At 41.2% G+C, this 17,222-nt stretch overlaps 2 protein-coding genes across 3 annotated transcripts in view; one reads left to right on the top strand and one right to left on the bottom strand.

Moving 5' to 3' along the window:
- Positions 1-4,259, bottom strand: part of LOC113017346 (sialoadhesin-like) — a 22,228-nt gene extending 17,969 nt beyond the window's left edge. The window contains exon 1 of the mRNA XM_080302610.1: positions 691-4,259. Within this exon, the coding sequence (XP_080158736.1) occupies positions 691-898 (208 nt within the window). The 5' untranslated portion in view covers positions 899-4,259. The remainder of the gene's footprint in view (positions 1-690) is intronic.
- LOC113023363 (uncharacterized) lies at positions 2,151-17,222 on the top strand. Of its 2 annotated transcripts, XM_080303239.1 has the most exons (5): positions 14,209-14,349; positions 14,907-15,204; positions 15,308-15,714; positions 16,482-16,636; positions 17,095-17,222. In XM_080303239.1, exons 3-5 carry the CDS (start codon positions 15,546-15,548, stop codon positions 17,218-17,220), a joined length of 450 nt encoding a protein of 149 aa, XP_080159365.1. In that variant the 5' UTR covers positions 14,209-14,349; positions 14,907-15,204; positions 15,308-15,545; the 3' UTR covers positions 17,221-17,222. The 2 variants fall into 2 exon arrangements, with proteins under 2 accessions (XP_080159364.1, XP_080159365.1); XM_080303238.1 differs by lacking the exon at positions 14,209-14,349 and adding an exon at positions 2,151-2,171 and having other exon boundaries at positions 14,907-15,714.

Raw genomic sequence — 17,222 nt, 5'->3', positions numbered from 1 at the left:
CACAGACACAGAGACATGTTCTCATATGGGGACGTTACATGTTGGCTTTTCTGTGTAACGAGCTAAAAAATTCCATTTCACAGATAAAGTTTTGTTAAACATTAAATGACTCATTCATTTTACAGAGCAGCTAGAAGTGGCTGTAGTGTCACTATCACTTAGTCAATGGCAGCCATGACTTTACAATTTGGTCTTTATGTAGAGAAAGAAAAAAGGAAAGAGGTGAAGTGAGACTGATAGTCTGGGTTTTGTCAGCATGAAAACAAAAAGAGGAACAAACAGTTCACACTGATAAACGTCAGCCATGTTCATCCTGAGGAAATCCACTTAAACACAACAAATACATTCTGTGAATCTAAGACGACAGATGATTTATAATAATTAGACTAAATTATTGGGTCTTTCACCCAAACATCATTAGTGTCCAGATTTATGGCACTGGAATAAAACGCAGATAAAATGATTAGACTGTAAAACTCTGAACTGCTGAGTGTTAACAGTGCAAAGAAAAACATTCAAGAATGGAGACAGAAGGCTGGAGCTGCAGAGCTGTAAGGACAGACGATGTTTCACACAGCATCATTTTACAGATGGAAGAAAAATACATTCACCTGAAAAAAAATCAGTGTCTGAATTATATTTTCTGTCACATTTGGTTACTCAAAGTAGAATTACTCACAGCAGACCAACCTGTCACAGTGAGGAGAACAAATCCACTGACTGCTGTTATTACACTCATAGCTGCTCCTCTCATTGCTCTGTGTGAGCCGTTAAAATGCAAGTAGATAACTGACAGTCCTTTCTGTAAAGCAGAAGTCGACTCATCCCAGTCTTTAAGATACAGAAGTGAAGTGTTAAAAAATGACACCCTCTCATCTTCCTCCTTATTTGCATACATGGTTAACCAGATGCAAGTGGATAAAACTTCAAGACAGCAAAGCTGCAGTTTTACCAGCAGTGACAGCGTGTCTGATATTCTTTACAACGTCTTAGTCATCCAGGAGATGCTCTCTGTGGCAGGAAGCCTTTTTCAATCTGTGAACAAATGTTTTTGATGTGATACAAGTGTGTGAGATGGACTCACAACACTTTACAGAATTAGAGCTGAGCTCAAAATGAGGTCAGAGTTAAAAATGAGCGTGGTCTGAACCACGAGTGCTGAGAAAAGCACACATGAACTGTGAAAGCTAATTCCTGGTTATCTTCTTTGCATATTCATTATAGTTTAAATGTGTGTGTAGGTGCCTGTATGATCTGCTGACTAAACACAGTGTACATAATAACCTTGATAGCATAGAGTAGAGAATAGAGCTCTGCCCGTCACTTGATATTGGCAGAAGAAGCGTGACGAGACAGGTTCAACTTTTTATTGCAGACAAATTCAACAAATGCACATTTGCAGATTATCAAGTTACACATGAATATTGAAAATGCAAACTGGTTAATACACACGGCAGCTTCAGAAAAGACATCAGAGGGTTGCTCTGTGTGTGTTACATACTACACATATTACACTTGTGGTTGGCAGAGTTGGTTTATTGTGGTGCTTTTCAGTGTTTCTGCAGCATCTTGCACAGCAACAGTTGTTACAGCACAATTCATCAGCAGAAACTCAGAAAGGTAGATTTATTTTTGCCATTGAAATGGGTAGAAAGTTTACTTTTAGCAGTGTCAACATTAAACTGTGCCTCAGACCCAAGGGCGTAGATTTGGCATGGATGGAAGGAACGTGTCCCCACCAACATCCAGCGATTATTAATTTGATCTCCTCGAGTAAAGAAAAACAAACCTGATAGGAAAAAAAAAAGCGATCTGTCAACGTCTCATTCACCCAGCGGTGCAGAAAGAGTTAAATTACGTTCTCTACTGGAGTCCTACCTCATGTGACAAATATGGCCAATGTGATTGGCTGTGCCTTTCAGGGAGCTCTGTTTAGTTTTAGCAGCGGCAAGCAAGCCTGCGCTGCAAGGAGGAGAGGAGGGTTAATTTTCGAGACAAAATATCATGAGGTAGTCATGATTTTGCAAATATTCCACCTTGTAGTGCAGGTTGCACAAATTGTTTTAAAAATGCACTCACCCTACAAACATTACTGATGTTGCAAGGAGACGAGGAGGATGGCAGCAACAAGGAAGAACCTGGATATAAGAAAGTATTTTTCAAAGAAACCTGTAAGTCACTTAAAGCCAAGTTCACTCATAAAATGTGTCCGTCACAATAACGTTACAGGCTATGCTAGGCTTTGGCCCGCATCAGTCTAAAATTGTATGTAACCATGAATAGCGTGTTTTGTAAACTAACTGCACAACATGCAGGACTATTAGTTAGCTCAGTCTCAGAGTAGCATTTCTAATTTTGATTGAAAATGTCAGAGAAAACGGCAGCCTCGAGCAAGCCAGGATATTAGTTTACAGAGGCTGTTAAAATTGTATGTCTTAACGTTAAAATGTTGGTGACACAATAATTTCATCCTAATGGCACTGACATATTCATAGGGTTAATTTTTGAGACAAAATATCATGAGGTAGTCATGATTTTGCAAATATTCCACCTTGTAGTGCAGTTTTCACAAATTGTTTTAAAAAATGCACTCACCCTACAAACATTACTGATGAGTCAAGATCTGCACAAAGTGACAGAAACACTGAAGCAGCTCCACATTTTATTCTTATTGTCATGTAGCTCTGCCATGTTGTAGCTCGGACAGAGGTGAAGAGGCGAGGTCACAGGTGACTGACTGATGATTTGGTGCTATAGATTAACTAGTATTTATTATCATAACAATTGTTAGGCTGTTGATGTAAATTGATTCATTAGTGTATATTTGACAAAGAATCTGAATTGACATGTCTCACTTTTTATATGGCACGAATCAATGTGTTATTTTATCAGGTGGCAATATGTCCTAGTGCAGTCAGAGGGGAGGAGCCAGGGCCAAAGGTGAGGCACATCAAGCACAGAATAATAATTTTAATCTGAGGATAAAACGCATGTACTGAGGCTGAAAGAAGCTTCAGTGATCTCAGAAAACTAAAAAGATGGCTAAGGTTAACAATGACTCAAATGAGATTAAACAATGCTGCTGTATGTCCACCAGGAGAGACTGGACAGTATAGATGTAAAACCAATATGCCAGCAGTTCATCTCAGTTAACGAGAGGAGAAGGCATGTGTTTGGCTCCTTCACATAGTGGACATTGAGTTGTTGTGTGGGACACCAGTAGCTGTAACAGTAGTTCATGTTTAGAATAAAAAAATCTCAGCTCACTGATTTGATCGGGGCAATAGTGCCTAAAATGTTGCATAATTTTGCTGAGAGATCTTTTACTTTGTGGTAATCTTAGATGAGTAGTTTTATGGACATTCAGTATTCCCTTAGTGCTAATGTATCAGAGATGTTGGTGTACTATAACTGAAGTAATGTTGTTAAGTCCTTAAAGCCATATTCTTTTATTGTCATGACTGTATTTGAAGCCATTTTATTTTTGTGTGATACCTGATTTATATGGAATGTGGAAGTAAACTAAAGCCATAAAATAGTTTAGTCAGTCATTTGTTTAATAGTAATTTAACGTTATATAATTCACATATAAAACTATGAATTGTAATTTTAAATGGTTTAAAAGCATGCAGAATAGCACATGTAGGCACGTATATTTCTCCTTTTTTTTTTTTTTTTTAATCAAGAAGCAAAGACAAAAAAGAAAAAAAAAAAAAAAAGAAACAGGGCAGGGTTCGGTGGTTGAATCATCCGTCCCCACCAATGCCAAAACCAAATCTACACCCTTGCTCAGACCATTTAGGAGCTGTAGGTATCAAAATAGTGCAAAAATGATTCAACATGAACACAGTGAGGTTTGTCCATTCTGTGTAAACTGTAAGCTGAACTGCAAAAAGTATTTTCAGCCTCACAAAGAGAAATAAATTAAATGATAAGTACTAAAATAATATAGCTAGATAAATAAAATATAAGATAAGATAAGATAAGATAACCTTTATTAGTCCCACACGTATGATGGTAGATTAAGTGGTAGGAAGATGTAGGTAACGCCAGACTGCAGATGAGCTGCATATGTGTTTAGAAGTAATTTGTTTTTATAGAGGGCTAGCAAAACAACCGTTTTCGAGGGCGTTGCCATATTGGAATCCCGACTAACCAGAACGCCGTTTACTCGAGTGAGACATTCCCAGGTTCATGGTCCGATTTCCGAGGTAAGTCGAACGCAGCACACGAAGTAGCGAATAACGACCCTATCTAAATCCCAGTAACGATAAATGATTTTGGCATAATAACTAGTTACCGTGCTCGTTACCACAATAATAACGTAGTTACTATAACGGGTTCCTTAATAACGCGTTAGTCACTACACTGACTGTTTATAAGGTTGGGGAAACCTGCAGTCAGCTGAGACTGAAGAAGTCACTTGGATGAGCGACGAAACATTTCTCCCAGTGAAAACGCTTCGTCCAGATCAGAATCAGCCTTCTGGGATAAAGTTGTTTCCATGTTCACAGATTATATGTAGTTGCCACAAATACATGTTGTTTCCATTTCAACCTTCTTAAAAGTAATGTTGAGTCTATAGAAACGTTTGGTCACAATAAATAAATGAATAAATAAAAAGAGAAAAATCCATAACCCAGAATTTGGACCTGCAGCGTCCAGGAAATTGCTGATTTTTCATAAAAACCTACAATTGTATCATTTTGCAAAATCCATCACCAGCAGTTGTCCCGGGGCAGCCACTGACAGCAGCAGCAGACCTGACCCTGGCCTCCAAAACCTGAGACATTTGTGCCTGTGACTTTTGCGACTGTCTGAGTTCTGTATATAGTGTGTACATTAGTCTTCATTGTAAATAGCACATTGTAAATAGCACTGGAACAGAAGGGGTGAGCTGCCTTATTGTTTTCCCTTGCACTGTTTTCTCCTGTTTATTTCAGTTAGGGAGTTAGGTGTAGTGCTTGTCTTTTGTTTGATGTTTGATTTCACATAGGGTTTTAGATAGCACCTCCTCCTGACTTAGCTTGTTTTGTTTGTTATTTTGGCCTTTGTTCACCCCGGAGCTTCATTTTGCAGTGTAGAGAAATAAACCACCATTCACTAAGAAATTGGTTTTCCCTCTGTGTATGGTTTTGGGGACCAGGGCGGGGCAATCTTTTCAAACTTATGTTGCGTTCCTGTACCCCTAGACTGGGGCGTAACATAAAGTGGGGGCTCGTCCGCTCTTTTCTTTTGCCATTCTTTTTGCTCATTGTGTTTTGTGGGTTGTCTGCAGTTTTTGGTTGGCAGTTTTCTTGTAGTGTTGGGGGTGATCTAGTCACAATGACTTTTGACGTGGATGGTTTTGCACTGCAACCCATCATGGATAAGTTGGATCGATGCACAAAGGCAGATTTGTTGTTGGTGGCAGAATTGTTTAATGTTAGTCTGCCTTTACATGCTAAAAAGGCAGAAATTAAGCAGTGCCTGACAGCACAGCTGGTGGATAAGGGGGTATTTGCAAAGTCGAAACCTCGGCCGGTTGAGGCGACTGGAGGTTTGGTGGTGGATGCGGGAGCAGAAGCTGCTGCAACCATTCCACAAGCTGCCAGTGGACGGATGACGCCAGGGGCGGAGGCTCCTGCTGCCATTCAGATCCCAAACGTTAGCCCAGCCAGACATTTAACAGGATTGGTTAAATGTCTTTTAATCATGGCTTTTAAGGTTTGGTGGAAACGCTCAAGCGCACCCTGTGATTCGGGGTGATATGCACTGGATTTTTGATGCTTGATGGATAGCGATTTTAAGACCTGAGCGAAAAGTTTGGACATGAAGTTAGACCCTTGGTCCATTTGAACTGATTTAGGCAAACCGAAAGTGGAGAAAAAGTTTACTAATGCTCTGACAATGGCTTTGACTTTGATAGTGCGTAACGGAATAGCCTCGGGGAAGCGTGTGGCGGTGCACATCAAAGTCAAGATGTACTGATGTCCTGACTTTGTTTTTGGAAGCGGACCTACACAATCGATGATTATGTGCTCAAATGGTCCCCCTAAAGCCGGGATTGGATGCAATGGAGCGGGAGGAATAACCTGGTTGGGTTTTCCACTGACCTGGCAAACGTGGCAAAAACGGCAATACTTGGTCACTTTAGACTTCAAACCTGGCCAGAAAAAGTGACGCAGAATACGATGGTAAGTTTTCCTAATTCCTAAATGTCCAGAGAAACTGTCATGTGCGAGGCTGAGTACTTGGGGTCGGAATTTTTGCGGTACAACCACTTGTTGAAATACATTCCAGCCAAGATCACTAGATGAGGGAGGATGCCATTTGCGCATTAACACATCATTTTCAATGCTGTAGACACGGGGATTCTGATCGCTGGAATTTGCGGCGAGTAAACATTTGGCCAAAGTCGGGTCACTCTGTTGCGCATGAATAAAATCTGTTTTGTTTACCTCAAAAGACAGGTCAGGTGTAGCGGGTAGCATTTCATCAGACACACATTTTTCAGCTTTTTCCACAGGCAGTTGAGCAGTCTCAGGAACAGCTTCAGAACATAGAAAAAAGTCAGACAACTCAACATCACTATATTTGCGCTTGTGGGCGCGTGTGACAATACAGGCAGGAAAAACAGAGGGCAGACTGTCAGCAGCAGGCTCAGAAACAAAAACAAAATCATCGACGGGGTTTTCAATTACTTCAGGGATCGGGAAAACTTTTCCATTGGCTAGATCATTCCCCAGAATCATAGTTACCCCCTGCACGGGCAAGCGAGCGCGCACCCCAACTGTTACCGGGCCCGAAACGAGAGGTGACTGTAGGAAGACTCTATGCAGCGGCGCTCGTAACACACTCATTTTCACTCCCCACACGAGAGCATCAGCACCACAAAACGAGTTACTTGAAAAAGGCAACGCGCTTTTCCACTGGGCAGCCCCAGTGTCGCGCAAAATTACAATCGGCACGCGATCCCCCTCTATTCCAGTCAGTGAGGCGAACCCTTGTGAAATGAAAGGTCGGTAACTGCTGTCAAGACTGTCATTTCCTGGTTCATCCCTGACGGGATTAGGAGTAGAAACCGACTGAACAAAACCAACACTTTTTGGCTTTTTCCATGTGTGAGTTTGCTCTTTGCGACGGAGCGACGGACAATTGGCAATGAGATGGCCAGTATCATGGCAATAAAAGCATTCTTGGACAGTCATGGGAACCTGATCAGGGCGCGTTTGACGCTTAGGAGAAACCCTCAAACTCCTTGCAGGTTTAGACAACGGGGCCCATTCACGGCGCATAGCTGAAAACGTGACGCGATGGGTCAACACAAACTCATCTGCTAGAATAACAGCTTTAGACAACGAATCCACCTTTTGCTCATTGATATATACAACAACATTCTCTGGAAGACACGTTTTGAATTCTTCCAGCAGGACCAATTCTCTTAGCTGAGCAAAGTCCTTCACTTACAATGTGCTCTTTTTCAGCAAGAAGTTTCCTACTTGCTGGAAAATGGGCTAGCTGTCCCTAGTTCGAGTGCCTGGAGTTCCCCATGCCTTCTTGTGCCGAAGGAAGACCCCACGTTTTTGTACTGATTTTCGATAAGTGAACAGTGTGACCAAACCCGACTCCTACCCTCTTCCCCGCATGGAAGATTGTGTTGATAGGGTTGGCTCCGCAAAGTTTGTCACCAAACTGGATTTATTAAAGGGTTATTGGCAAGTTCCCCTCACTCCGCGTGCATCTGAAATTTCTGCTTTCGTCACTCCTGATCACTTCCTCCAATCCACCGTCATGCCTTTTGGCCTTCGAAATGCCCCTGCCACATTCCAACACCTTATGCACATTGTCTTAGGTGGTGTCACAAACTGTGAAGTGTACTTGGACGACATTGTAGCCTATTCACAGACTTGGTCAGAACACCTTGAAACACTCACGGAGATTTTTGAAAGATTAAAAGAGGCATCCCTTACCCTAAATCTTGCCAAATGTGACTTTGGTAAGGCCACTGTGACTTATCTAGGGAAGCAGGTGGGTCAGGGACAGGTGCGCCCCCTTTTGGCTAAAATCCAGGCTGTCCTAGATTTCCCTGTGCCTCGCACTAGACGTGAACTTCGCCGGTTCCTTGGAATGGCCGGCTATTATCGTGGCTTCTGTAAGAATTTTGCAGATGTAGTTGCACCTCTCACCAGTCTCACAAGTGTGTCAAAACCATTCGTATGGTCCCCCACATGCCAGAATGCTTTTGAGTCTCTCAAAGCTCTCCTCTGCAGCACACCAGTACTTGCCGCCAGGCCCGGCCCTAACCAATCTGGCGCCGTAGGCAAGATTTTAGGTGGCGCCCCCCTACATCGGCAGTGTAGTGTATGTACTCACAAGAAACCGAATAGCTTTTTCTTTGACCTTTTTTTTTTACTTAAAGAAAGCAAATTCACAATCAGAATAATTAACAAGATAAAAAAATATATGAATAAATAAATGAATACAAAAAATAAAAAATGAATATATGAAATACAATAAATTTTACATACATAAATACAATAAAACGTGTCAACAAGTTGGATAAAATAAATTAAAAATACAATATAAATAAGGCAACAGGAACACCACTTGATGCTGCTGCAAAACTGGTGGGTTGTGCTGCTGAGGTGGAGGCAACAGGAAGACCGCTTGATGCTGCTGCATCATGGCTGGGTTGTGCTGCTGATGCTGCATCACTGGTGGGTTGTGCTGCTGAAGTGGAGGCAGCAGCGGTAGATGTGGTAGATGGCCCAGGGGTGGGATTTAGAAACTTCAACAGTGCATCTGAAGAGAGGAATATGTGACACCACTGAGTATTAAAGTCTAATAATAAAAACATATGATTCCAGGAATAAAATGAAATGATATAATATAAATGAGAAACCAAAGAGATATATGTATGATCTTAACTGATATGCAAATTAGATTAGATTCAATTTATTGTCATCATTACAGTGAAATGCTGAATAGCAGAATGCAAAGTAACAGTATAATATCATATGAGAATGTTATGTTATGATTATCTTTGACCGAATCACAGCAGTGCTCATATTAAAAAACAGCATTCCCTCTCATGTGATATTGCTTAATTAACATTAATGATGTGCACTTTAACAACTAGGCTTACAACTATAATATATACAGGGGTGGAAAAGTGACTATTACCTGCAGGGTAAACGTTAGCTAACCAGAAGGCAATAACAATGTAAACAAAAAACACCTGCTTAAAAGATGAATACAAATGAGGAATGGTGGGAAAGGTGGGAGTACTGTAATTACCTAACGTTACATTATTATTTTCCATAACAATTTAGCCCCCTCCACAATATTAACTGACGTTAAAACAGTTAACTAGCTATTTATTGATTAGCAATTAGCGAATCATGTAACATTAGCTTAATGCTAAAAATTTAGGTTACTATCACATTCAGACAAATAATTTCATGTAGGCTAACGTTACCTACCTCTGTCTTTTTCTCGTTTCTCCTCCTCTTCTTCTCTCTTTTTTCTTCCCTGGGCACCTGACAGTTTTGGCCGCTTTGACATCTTGTGTTGATTTTTTTGTTGTGGTGACGTCCAAAAGGAACCATGATACGGGAAGGGAGGGGGCGCACCGTGCGGGGAGGGGGGGCGTAATGTTGTAACAAATAATATTTCTATTAAATAAGCTTTACTTTGCATTTTAATTAACGTGGGATTATTTTTTGTATTTAGAAATAATAGTACCAGCTTTTTTTCTTTTTCTTTTTTTTCCCCAAACATTTGTGGCACTGGCGTGGCGCCCCCTGATGGCCGGCGCCCTTAGCATTTGCCTATACGGCCTATGCCACGGGCCGGCCCTGCTTGCCGCTCCTGCTTTCACACATCCGTTTAAACTCAAGGTGGATGCCAGCGCCGATGGTGCAGGTGCGGTGCTGTTGCAGGAGGATAGGCAGGGTGTTGATCACCCAAATGGTTACTTTTCAAAAATATTCAACTCCCACCAACAGAAATACAGTACCATTGAAAAGGAAGCTCTTTCTCTGTTGCTTGCTCTACAGCATTTCGAGGTCTATGTCGGTTCTAGTTCAGCACCTGTCATTGTTTACACCGATTACAACCCCCTCATGTTTTTGACTAGGATGCAAAATTCTAACCAAAGGCTTATGAGATGGTCCCTCTTAGTGCAGGATTTCAATCTGGAGATCCATCACAAAAAAGGGACAGAGAATGTAATGGCAGATGCGCTGTCGCGTGGTTTTCTGAACTCCTGAGTGCCAAACATCTATAGGGGAGATGTTTGGTCTTGGGAAGGGGGGTGTTATGGCCCTGTCCATAATCTGTTTTGGTGGCTGTTTTTGTCTGTGTCTTTAAGTAATAATTTGATATCCATTTAATGTCTTCATATGTTTATGAATGTGTTTCCAGCTGCAGGATTTCAAACGTGTCTGTGAAAGAATGTTCCAGCATTGTGCCGTGATATATTTCCACCTCACTTTGATGTTTTCTTGGAAATAAGAGTAATAAATGAGAACCGTGCAAGTCCAGGGAGTTTTGTTGTTGTTGCTTACTGTATGTCGAGCATCTGTTTCGTACGGCTTGCATTTTATTGACATAAAAACTGTGTACAGTGTAGCTGATAAAACGGGTTCGCAGCCACAAGGTTTTTTATCTCACATTTAATTCATTCAATCAAAGCTCATATTCCATAATTTCATAAGTCCAGTCGTGAAATTTCCCAACTACTAAATATTCCACAGTCAGCTGTTTGTGGAATTATAACAAACTGCAAGTGATTGGAAACAACAACAACTCAGCCATGAAATGGTAGGAAATGTAAAATCATCATATCAGGAAAATTCAGACAACGGATGAGTTTTGGGATGGACTCTTCCTGCTCCAATATAACTGTGCACCAGCACAAAACTAGGTTAAAAAAGATATGGATGAGTGGGTTTGCTGTGGAAGTAGAAAATGAAATTAGACTTCTCATCCAAGATCAGAGTCTGACCTCACAAACTCCCATAAACACTCCTAAACCTTGTGAAAAGTCCCCAGAGGAGTTAAAGCTGTTCTACAAATGGTGGGCTGACATCACAACAAACCTTGTGGATTAAGAATGGGATTTCACTCAAATACATGTGTATGTGAAGGCAGAAGAGTGAATACTTTTGGCCATATAGTGTATTTTTGAGTTCATAGAAGAGAGAGTGAGCTTTTACTTGGACATGGTGAGGAGGCATATGAGGAGGGTCACTGGGAGGGTGGGAATGCCAGTGGAAGCTGCAGGGGAGTATTCTGATGATTGATTGCAAAGGAATCACCCAATCCGAGAGGACAGGAACGGGAGGTGAGCAGGTGAGCTGGATTTCCATTTCTGGATTCCACCCAGAGAAGGATTATATTTAACTGAATTTTGGGTTCACAAACTGGGCCTGTTTTCTTCTTAAAGTCTGACGTTTTACATTGTTGATCTATCACCATGGATCATCTTAAAAGCATATCCCTTTGTAGTTTTTCAAACTGTTTCTTACATAGGGGCCATAAAAAGCCCAGATTAGCACACAGAGAAAGATGAGCTGTATGATCAGCTGACAGGCGGACTATTTCTAACTACAGTACCGTATTTCTTATTTTAACAGTCTGCCACACTGATGCAGCTCTTTTACTTACATACAAAGCAAAATACAATTCAGCTAATTTAGCTTTAATTTGAACCAATAAACCCCAAAACAAGTGGAATCAGTGAACTAGTGCCCCTTTCACTGCAGGTGACACAAAAAAACACTTTAACACCACTGATACTGTACTGATCTGAATCACAATCATTCTGGATGTTTTTACTCTTGTACACATTGTTCAGTGTGCTGCTAAAATGGTTGAATTAATATTTTTATAGGAGTTTGGGCCGACACACTGGATTTCTCTGAAGAAACAGAAATTAATTAAACTTAACATTCGACCACTAAAAATAGATTTTCTGTTCAGGAATGCAACTAAATATAATTTGGCCTCTTAACCAAAAAAAAAAAATCCTTTATTTACCCCCTTTATTTGTAAAACAGTAAAAATGAAGCTTCATGGGCAACAACAATAATTGTATTTTATCATTGATATTATCATTTTCATTAAAGAATTTGTGCATACTGGTGGATTAACCTTTACAGGACCGTAGAAAATGATTTTGGTAATTACCAATACTGTAAATTTAGGTCAGTTGTGGCGTAACCTTAAACTGGGTGATGGTCTTTGTTACAGAATGTATTTTATTTTTGTATTAAATTCGTGTGAACAATGACAGAGTAAAACACATACTGGTTGCTGAGTATTACACGGTCAGTGTGAACTAAAACTAAAAGTACATATGCTCGTAATGTGATGAATGATGATGAAGTTAACAGCGATGCAGGTGGATGCTTCTCTGGTGTCCTGGATTGTTGATTACCTGACAGGGAGACCACAATATGTGCGTCTTCCACAGTGTGTGTCTGACAAGGTAATTAGCAACACAAGGGCACCACAAGGGACCATCCTCTGTCCTTTCCCTGTACACCACAGACTTCAGCCACTGCACAGAGACCTGCCATCTTCAGAAGTTTTCTGATGACTCTGCGGTGGTTGGATGCATCAGCAGGGATGATGAGAAAGAGTACCGGGCTGTGGTCAACTCCTTTGCCACGTTGAGCTGAAGATGATTCTGCTCACACCACGTGACAAAGACCAATGAACTGATCGTGGACTTTAGGAAGACCAGGAAACATTTGACCCCTGTTTCAATCCAGGGCAGGGGTCAGCAACCTTTAAGACCCAAAGAGCCATTTGGACCCGGTTTCCATGCATGCAAAAGAAAACACTGGGAGCCACAAATACTTTTTGACATCTAAAATGAAGATAACACTGTATATACTGTTTGTTTGGTTTTTTTACCTTTATGCTTTGTGTGAACAACTAAGGTGTGTTGTTTATGAAATCCATGAAGTGCTACAGAGAAAATTACATTTTATTCATGTAATTAACACATTTTGAACTAACAAAAGGAAAGACACCCAGCTGAACTAAAATGATCCATGTAGCAAACAAAAACTGTTGTGAGCCCTTATATCTCCTTTGGGCTTTTGGAGCCTTGATCTGACTTTTAAAAAAATAAAAAAGCACTATGTGCTGAAAAATGAAAAATAGATATTTGCAAAATTCTGCCTAAATATGTATTTTACCTGGTTAATGTGTGTGGCGGGGCGTGGTGTGCAGCGCCGCTGCAGAGGAGGCGGACGCACCTGAGCGGCACCCGCATTCACGCCTCGCCGCCTTGACGCCTGTGCCATCTATGCTGTTGTTGGTATGTGTCGGGCTGTGAGCTAAAAAGCTACAGCCAGCTTTATGCGTACAGCAACCATGTGTGAAAAGCGTGTTCATGCAGTAGTACAATGGGACTTCTGCTCCCGAACCTCTTGCACAGCGCCTGCAAATCGTGGCTGTACGAAGTCACTTTCATCTTTACGCAGGCAGCTTTACATCTGTGAGGCGTGAGTGGTGTTTGTTTTAAACAAGAAAAAAATCAGTTGCACTAACGCAGCGCGCTTACAAGAAAGTAACAGTATAATTACCTGTTTTGCAATAGTAATCCCTGTAATGATAACAGCAAATCCTTATTTGCCTAGTATCATGTTTTATGTTGTTAATACTCCTAGACTGTAGGGGGAGCTAGAGAGCCAGAGGGAGTTACCTCTGACTAGACTGTGATGGCGAAGCTTTGTTTACATGTGAACCGCAGTTCGATAAAATACCTTCTCTTCAAGTAATGGTGTCATTCTTAAGAACCCACAACAACATAAAGAAACAATACAATCCCTTACATTACTCGTTACTTGAAAAAAGTAATCGGATTACAGTAACGCGTTACCTGGGGTACATCATCTATAAAAACGTCTTGCAGCCTGCAACCTGTCTGCTCAGATGCAAGCATTTCACTGCATGCTGTACTCAGAAAGAAATTTGAAACAAACAAACAAAAAAGCCAAACTTGCAAACAGTTGTGCCAAAATCTATTTTGACATACTGTCAGGCTGAGTTAGTAAATCAATCCAGTTGTTAGTGTAAACAAGTAGAGAAAACGCCTTTTCTTATTTCTTTCTTTCTGCTTTTTTTTTGTACAAATGCATTCTCACTCTTTTATTTTGAAAAAACAATTATTTTGAAAAGAGGAAATGTGATTTTCTCTCTAAAGTTAGAGAGAGGATCACATTTGGTGTTGATAATTTCATTTGTTTAGAAGCAATATTAGTCCCACCTTCCACGCATAGGACCACCATCACGCATTAGCTAGGTCTTTCACATTTTGAAAGCAAATGAGCTGAACTATCCATCGTTTTGGTGAGTTTTAATGCAGAAAAAAGTGTTATAAACCAGTGTTTGCACTGTTCAAAAGCTGATTTGAAAACTTTAATGTGTTAAGTTAACGGAGCACCTTGCTGTGTTCCCGCCCATAGCTTATCTTGGTGAGTTGAGACCACGTGCTTGCTAAAGAAGTATGCTAGTCTCTTGCTAAATTTGGCATCTTGCTAACGATAATTCACGAGTGTGTTTTTATGGTAGACGGCCTGTATTTGTATAGCGCTTTACTTAGTCCCTCTGGACCCCAAAGCGCTTTACACTACATTCAGTCATCCACCCATTCACACACTGGTGATGGCACGTCACATTGTAGCTGCACTGACAGAGGCGAGGCTGCCAGTGTTCTAGATTAACTGGATTTGGTTTAACTGGTTTTGTTGTTGTGATTTGGTGCTATATTATAGATATATGATAATAATAAAACTGATTTGAATTCAGTAGTTTATTGAAATTAGCCTTCACATTTTCTTCTGTTAATAACTGTTGAAGATGTAATATCTTCTTTTTCTGTTTTTCTTTCTTTGTGGGGGAAGCAGACGCCAAGCCTGACCAAAAGCACATCGTGGATAAAACACAACACCAATATGAAGATTTTTCTTGCTACAAACTCTAGATAATCTCTCACATGAATTTTCTACAGTGATGTATTCTCAAGTCTCAAGCGAGTAAGCTGAATCTGAACCCTGTCTCCTCTCGTTACACTGAGTGACTCAGAAACCTGCTTCCCCGGCCTGACTCCCCTTTTCCCCCACACCACATCTGTATATAGTTTTTTATAGTTGTGTATATAGTTTTTTAGTTGGCGGTGGAAGATCTGGATATGTGTGGGATGAGGTATGAAGTTATTACACCGTCAGTTTCATTACCCTGGGCAGCAATGTTTGTTGGAAGTACTTATGTTTTTGTTTTGTTTTTTCTTTTAATGTATTTTTTTCAGGAGCAGCTGACGCAGGGCATTGTGCCTGTAAGCAATCCCCCCCTCCTCAGGGGGCAACACAACAAAGTAAACCCCATCCCTCACCCCCGCCCAGCCCCAACCCACAGCACAACTGATCAGGTAAACTGACTTCTCAACTGATCAGTTGTACTGTCTCTTGTCCCCCGGGGGGCAAGCACAGAGCTAGCCCCATCCCTCACCCCACCCCAGTCCAAACAAACTTTAGATAATCTCTCACATGGATTTTCATTTCTGCCCCCAACCACCCCCACTATCCCACCTGGGGGGGGGGATCCCTCGCACCGGCCCAGCCCAACCCCACATCGACGGCCCAGAAGGACGAAGGAAAAGAAGGCAGCAGGTCCAGAGAGAATCTGCTGCAGGACTGTGCAGAACAGCTTTGTCAGGTGATCCTGTACATCTTACATATTTCTCTCATATTTCATCTTGTGTCAGTACCAAAGAATATTTCCTAATAGTCATAGTGTGTGTGTGTGTGTTCTTATATCTTATATATCAGAGAGTGAGTGTGTTTGGACTCGCCTTCTAATTTAATGGTTTTCTTCTTCATGACGATTTACATTGTAGATTGTATCTGAAAGAATCAAAACTTTGAATGAACACATATAGTATTATGTAGTAAACAAAGAAAGTGTGAAATAACTCAAATAATGTTTATTGTATAGTCTTCAAAATAGCCACCCTTTGCTTTGATCACTGCTTTGCACACTCTTGGCGTTCTCTCAATGAGCTTCATGAGGTCGTCACCTGAAATGGTTTTCCAACAGTCTTGAAGGAGTTCGCAGAGACGCTGAGCACTTGTTGGCCCTTTTGCCTTCACTCTGCGTCCATTTCTTCCAAAATCGTCTGGATTGGGTTTAGGTCAGGTGACTGTAGAGGCCAGGCCATCTGACGCAGCACACCATCACTTTCCTTGGCCACACATAGGTGTGTTTGGGGTCATTGTGCTGTTGAAAAAGTTATGATGATCCAACTGCAGAGAGATCAAAGTTACTGTTTTTGTAGAATTGGAAAGTAAGCAATGTGCTTCCTTTGAGGTAGTACAGCACGAGTTGTGTGTACAGAAAGTGAGAACATTAAGCTTCTTCCTCATTACCGCACTTGACCTTGAACTGTGTCAGTATTGACTCTTTCAATCCTCTCGCTTTGGTAGGTGAGAAGCCCAGAACTAAGGCTGCCAACATCCAAAGACTGGTGACTCCTCATGCGCTGCAGCGCAAGCGCCACCGCATGGCTCTCAAGAGACAGTGCACCCAGAAGATCAAGGAGGAGGCCTCGGAGTACAAGCTGCTGGCCAAGAGGATGAAGGTATGTGTTAATCTAGGCCTTTATTCTTAACCAGCTGCTGAGAATCAAAGATCACACTAGTCTGCTTTTGTCGTGTAGCTGAACACTACATTTATTTCTAGTGGTTCAGATCAATGAAGATAATGTGACAAATACATTTCTGGCAGGTGTGATATTTACACGAGTGTTGGAGCGGCTGTATTACATCAAGTGCATTGTGTCTAACAACATATTGTAATTAATTTCCTGACCTTAAATATACTTTTAAGTTGTGATTTAATCGTGAGTCACTTGAAATTTAAAGTACCGGACTGTGTTTTTCAGCAGTGTAGTTCTGAGTTGCCTTGCATGATATAGCTGTAATGGCATTCGGCCGATTATGGGTTGAAAACCTTCAAGGAGCACCTGATGGTGAAATGTTAAGGAGACAAAGTTGGACATGTGGGAGCTGTTTGACTGACACGCATTTGTTCTTGTAGACAGGAGGCCAAGGAGAAGCGCCAGGAACAGATCACCATGAGGTGCCGCCTTCATTCTCTGAGGGCGTCCACATCCAAGTCAGAGTCAGAAGTGAAACGGAATCAAATAAAGTCATGTTTTGCTGAAA

Source organism: Astatotilapia calliptera, chromosome 6 (genome assembly GCF_964374335.1).
Source record: "Astatotilapia calliptera chromosome 6, fAstCal68.1, whole genome shotgun sequence".
Taxonomy (NCBI): Eukaryota; Metazoa; Chordata; class Actinopteri; order Cichliformes; family Cichlidae; genus Astatotilapia; species Astatotilapia calliptera.
This window is presented reverse-complemented; position numbering and strand designations above follow the sequence as displayed.